Source organism: Ceratotherium simum, chromosome 11 (assembly GCF_057802395.1).
Source record: "Ceratotherium simum simum isolate JZ-2026a chromosome 11, ASM5780239v1, whole genome shotgun sequence".
Taxonomy (NCBI): domain Eukaryota; kingdom Metazoa; phylum Chordata; class Mammalia; order Perissodactyla; family Rhinocerotidae; genus Ceratotherium; species Ceratotherium simum.
The window spans coordinates 29104300-29110299 of record NC_141910.1 but is presented as its reverse complement, the minus strand read 5'-3'; the positions used below and the strand labels follow the sequence as shown (position 1 = coordinate 29110299).

General features: G+C 33.9%; 1 protein-coding gene across 4 annotated transcripts in view; it reads right to left on the bottom strand.

Moving 5' to 3' along the window:
- Positions 1-2625: 2625 nt before the first annotated feature.
- CLHC1 (clathrin heavy chain linker domain containing 1) overlaps positions 2626-6000 on the bottom strand; it is a 44243-nt gene continuing 40868 nt past the window's right edge. For 3 of the 4 annotated variants that reach the window (XM_087436760.1, XM_087436758.1, XM_087436756.1), the window contains 2 exons: positions 4371-4550; positions 2626-2965 (listed from right to left, as the gene is read on the bottom strand). In XM_087436760.1, the coding sequence (XP_087292886.1) occupies positions 2769-2965; positions 4371-4550 (377 nt within the window). In that variant the 3' untranslated portion in view covers positions 2626-2768. The remainder of the gene's footprint in view (positions 2966-4370; positions 4551-6000) is intronic. The other variant, XM_087436759.1, reaches the window with a different exon arrangement.

Below are 6000 nucleotides of genomic sequence, written 5' to 3'. Positions count from 1 at the left end.
AGAGTTTTTTAGGCCATGTTAAGGATTTTGGACTTTATCCCCAAAAGCAATGAGATAAGACAACCAAACATTTAGTGCATCATTATAGGATGGAATGTGAAGTACTCAGCATCACAAAGAAGCACTCAGCATCTTTGCCAAAATAGTTGAACCTAAATCTAGTCAAGTCTTTAGAGCTAACTTCCATTTATGGGAAATACGGGAAATAGAAGAACAAGTTAAATAACACCATAAAGAAGCAATCAGACAAATCCAGAATGTGGAACATTCTCACTAACAGCCAAGCCAGTCCAACCAGTCAATGGCAAGAGCAGAAAAAAGACAGGGAAGGAGGCATACTCCAGATGCAGAGACACAACCACCAAATAGAACACACAAACCTTGTTTAGATCCTAACTGGAACAACCCAACTGTAAAAAGGCATTCTTAAGCAATTGGTAAAATAAGAATATAGAATGGATATTAGACGATAAGGAATTATTGTTAATTATTTAAAAAAATATGCTGTCTTCCCACTGAATTTGTAATCTTGAGAGCAGAGACCATACACCAAATAGGTATTCAGTACGTGCTGCTGATGCTGATGGTGAATCACGGTATTTAAAATTTAGACAGAAGGTCAGAAAAGCACTGGGAAATCATTTGTACCTTTCTAGAATTACTGAATTTTTGAGTTGTAAATGACAAGAGGAATTGTCTAGTGAAAATAAATTCATGAGGAAAAGGACACAAAGCTAGATCGTGGTAGAGCTGGTCCAGAACACAGGCTCCTATGCCACGAGGCTCACGTTTATACCTCTTTCAGTGCAGCTTGCAGGGAGGTTCTTACCACTTCCGAGCCCTTTGTAGCTCACAACTCAACTCTTTCTCCTGCCCCCACTTGACTTTATATTCCTGCTCTTCATCCCAACTCCATCTCCAGGCATTTTAATTTATACTCACTTGACAAGTTTTACTTTCCTTGGGAAAACTGCCAAAGGTAATGCTAACAAAGACGGAATAATAATGAGTGGAGGAAAAACATGTTAAAACCAAAGCCAAATTAACAGTAACGAGAACAATAGCTGCTATTCCAAGCTTTTTCCAGATTTATGTTTCTACTTCATCCGCCTGGCTTTCATGGACACATTTTTTTCTAAGTTCTGTCAATGGACACATAATAGCTTTCTGTTAATCATACCAGTCTCAAACAAGAAAAGGTTTTAAGCCATTGATACATAAAGAATCAATGCTGCTGAAATATTCTCTTTCGATTCCTTTTTTCCATCCTTCATCTTTCCAAAAATCATAGCCAAAAGTCAAAATATTATTAGTTATTATAAGCCTTTTATCAATAAGGCTTTTAAATTGTGCACATGTATTACTTTAAAAAATATTATGTTTTAGAAAACCGAATTATAATTATCCAGTACTGTGTTTAGCAATATATGGAAAAATTGAGAACTCAGCCAGCACTTTTTTGGATTTATAAGATAAGCCAAGCAACCTAATATTAGTGTAGACAAATAGCTTAATATAGGCAGTAAAGTATTTCAATATATCAAATACTCCAAAGGAGGATAATTACACAAATACAAATGGATAGCTTTGTGGGATTTAGTAAGTATAAACCAAGTAGAGGAACATGTGTTTCTGGAACCTATTACATAGAAATAACAGTTATCTTCTACTAAGTTCCTCCATTATGTTCTATATATATACTACACATACATATCACTAATCCTTACAACAAACCTTTAGGGGAGGTATTTCTGCCCATATTTTAGAGAGTAAGAGGTAGGACCAGAATTTGAATATGAGGCTGTCTGATTCCAAGTTTATATTCTTTCCACTACAAATTTAAAAATATACATTCAATTTAAATTTAAGAGGGAAAAGCTTATGCTCTTTACTTATTCTATTTAATAGCAGCTCATTTATAGCAGCAGATCATGTTTCATGATCAAGGCTAACATTCACCTGGTATGTTCCGGTGTGGCATAGGGGCTGAAAGCTATTCTGATTAGCTGAGTATCTTTTCTGTTTGATTGGTGCCTGTGCCATACTGATCATTAAATATTCTGAATATTACACCTGTCCATGACACAGAACTCTGAGTTTTCAATCAAATAACTGATTCAGACACTTGAAATCACCCAAAACCACTTCTTATAACATATTTTCCGTGCCTACAGGTATCCCAGGTCTACTTCTATGCAAAATTTGGTGGTCCTCTCTCTAGGTAAGAACATGCTAGGATTCCCAACTTTTAAAGTAGAAGACTAATGTTTGCCATTTTTATACACCAAAGCAGGGGGCACATCTTTAACCCAGTAGTACAAAATATATGCTCTAGGTTTTCACCAGTGAGTCCAACCTTGAAATGACATCTTGCCTCTCTTGTTGATGCTTGGGAAATCAGTCTAACAGAAAGGATACTACGCACACCTTCCTCAGTTCTTGCTATCAAATTAGATCACCAGAAAGGAACATACCTAGACATTAGCTTATGCCCTTAGATAGAAATGCCTAAACTGAGTTTTATACAAAGTTATATTCTTGGATTTATCAAGATTCAATATAAAAAATGACCATATGGAAAAAAAGGAAGCAATGGTATAAATGTTTCAAGGACAAATCCAAATGTCATCATAACAAAAGAAGCATGATTTATTTCTGAGAGCTTCATACTCTAGATTTATTCATAAGTTAGTTATGCCAAAATCAATTTGCCCAACCAACATACATAAAATGTTGTACAAGCTCCCTCAACTGGTTAAGATATAGAACTACCAAAAAACATGTTCCATTAAGTTGAGTGTATCATCCTCTTCAGAAATTTCTGTAACTCCAGCCTGAGATCGAAGAATGGACATGATGTTATTAGATAATTTGTCAAAGCCATTCTGTAAACATATATCTGCCATTTCTTGCCAACTTTCTAGGGAGCAAAATGGATCATTTATCATAAGATATTCAACTGCATCTGAGGGAAAAAAACACATTATAGTATGGCACTTATTTAATAATCCATACTTTACACCTAGAAATTCTTCGAAAATAGAAAAGGATATCTTTTCAACTTAGTTACTATTAAACCTGATTCCCATACCTGATTCCTATAAGTCTAACGTGGCGTGCTTAGTCCAGCTCATGATAAGTATTCAAGTGTTAGTTCCTTCTCCTCCTTTTTCATTAAACTTTTTATGCCTCAATTCAACCCTCTACCATTTCTCACGTTCCCCACCCCTCCACTCATCCCCTTCTTGGTAAGGTTAGCAGATATTGAAAGCTATAAGAAGGGAGCTCAGAAAGTGAAGAATGTGGCTCAGCCTCATTCAGAGAGTCTATAAGGTACCACTACAAATTATCAAATAACTGAGTGCTTATAGGTCTACTTTTAGGTTTTAGGTCTTAGATTTTAGGCTTATAGGTCATGATCCTTCAAACACTTTTATAAATGCCCTAGTAATGCTGACCCAAAGGCTTAAAGACTCTTTGGCAAACCCCCCATCCTATCTCTAGCTAGAGACCTGTTAATGATGGGGCTTCTGCAACAAATATTTTTCTAAAGGAAATAAAAGAAAGATTTTATTAAAAAAAACTAATGATATTATTTACTTCTGAAAATCAATTATAGTGACCCTCTGTGGGATATATCTATTTATGGAACTTATTTCTTATCTACTACCTGCATTATTTACAATACTTAATGGAGGAAGATCTCTTTTTAGAATACTGTCATCACTATTATTTTATTTCTACCATGATTATTATTTTTCTATCAAATAAAATATTTTAGTTAACACCTATAATGATAATTTCAAAATAATCTTCCCAAATATGTTTCATGTAATTCACTATTCATTCTTTGACCCCATACAGTAATTTAAAGTCAAGTTCTCTGCTCAAGTTCCTATATTCAATTAGAGAAAGGAAAAAAAAAAAGTGAGATCTAATTAGTTATTCTTGATCCCACTGCAGAGCTAGGTTCAGAGTAAATATCATATGTAAATGATATTTACATATATATTTGGTTTAGGAATAAAAAATGTAGTTTATGTCTAAATAACATTTAAAACACATATTAAAATTACTAAATATACACATGTTAAAAACATAGAGTTTTTTTTAAGGGTTAGCTATTATAATTATGACATTCCCCTCAAGCGTCATAAGGACTCTGTCTTCATTCTAATTCCTCCAAGAAATATATACCATTGGCAAGAGATTATTATTAACATGGTAATCTTTACATTTATAAACTCCTAAAGTTACCTCTTGCCAAGAAGGAACTCTTAGGAAGATTGAGTTAACTCAAACATAATAATCTTGAACCTTTCCCTAAATAACTCACTGCTATTTCTTTTACAACATTTTATTCTGCTTACCTTTTCCACCTTTATTTATTTCTTGAAGTAGCTTAATGCCAACTGTTTTCATATCTGCAGAGAACAAATAAAGTATAGCAAGACCAAAGGATAAAGATGGTGGCTTCCCATTCCATTCTTTAGTGAGACACTGAATTAATTCAGTGTGGGGACATAACTTTATTAGCTGCATGAGGTCATCTGAAAGGAAAAATGAAAAACTATGTCTCAACATCCTAACATGATACATCAACTAGAAACTGGGACCAACTAATGTCTATACCTGCCAATCAACACTTCTTTTTTCAATCCTTCCAAAGCCCTCAATGAACTCAACAGTACTATCTCCAAGCAAAAAAAAATCATGCTCGCCACAGCAAAAAACAAAGGAAAACTGCCTATAACAAAGAGTACCAGAAAAAAAGTTTATCAAAGAACTGTCGTGAAAAGAAATGTGGTATAATAAAAAGGATTAGACTGGCAATCAGGAAACCTGATTTCTAATCATAGCTTCATCAAATCAGAGCTAATCAAAGCTTAATCTTTTGGATCTCAGTTTTTGCATCTTAAAAGTGCTAGCACTGGTATCTCCAGTTTCTAAGGTTCCATCTAATAACTATGTTATGTTTGTCTGTACCTTGTTGCTTATATTTGGGCCAACTTCTAGTCGATATAATGTCTTTCTGTGCCTTGTACAGAAAAAGGGGCTCAGTAATTTTTTTCCTAAAATTATCAAGTATTTAGAAACTCAAAAATGAAGATTTTAAGAAGCTATTAGCTAGTTCAAGTAGCTACAGGTTGAGCCACATGAAGTTGCCCACAGTTCACTATTTTTGACTCCAAAAAAAGCAATTTCATATTGTTTAATCCAATAGTTAAACATTGAAGTAATAGAAAGCTACAATCATGATTTATATTCTTAAATTTATAAACTTTGTGTTAACTTCCTAAATCTTTTAAAGTAAAAATATTCTTCTTGAGCCACAACAGAGGTAATTTTCAGAATAATTTCTGAGAGCCTTTCAAAAACCTACCATAAACACAATTTGCACTCTGAAAGGCAGTACAAGGTAATCTAGTGTTTGTTAACTACATATTTACTGTACTGGGAACTTACATATATTAAATCATTGCATTTAACATTCAGTATTAGTGAAATATTCTTACAAGTGAGGAAACAGGCTTAGAGAAGTTAATTTTCCCACAGTTGTACACATGGTACAAAGTAGAACAGTTCATATGACCCTCAGAGTTCATGACGTTCCAATCTATAGTGCTGCTCCTCCAAAGTAATAAATATATATGTGTGCATTGTACGTGTGTATGTATATATACACATACACGCACATACATACAGAGAGAGAGAGAGAGAGAAATGATAAAAGAGGAAACAAGGAATAGCAGAATATAATTCTATATCAATGAATTCAAACAATTAAAAAAATTTTTTCCTAGAGAAGAGGTAGACGTGTATGATTTGGGTCACCCAAACTGGCCTCCACTAAGGTGAAGCTATTTATACAGCACCCCGAAGCCTCCAACATTTCATAACTCACCCATCTCTCTTGATTCAATTCAATCAGGTATTCAAATCCCCTACTCCATGAATTGATTAATTAACCAATATTTACTCAATTATGTGCAGGATATG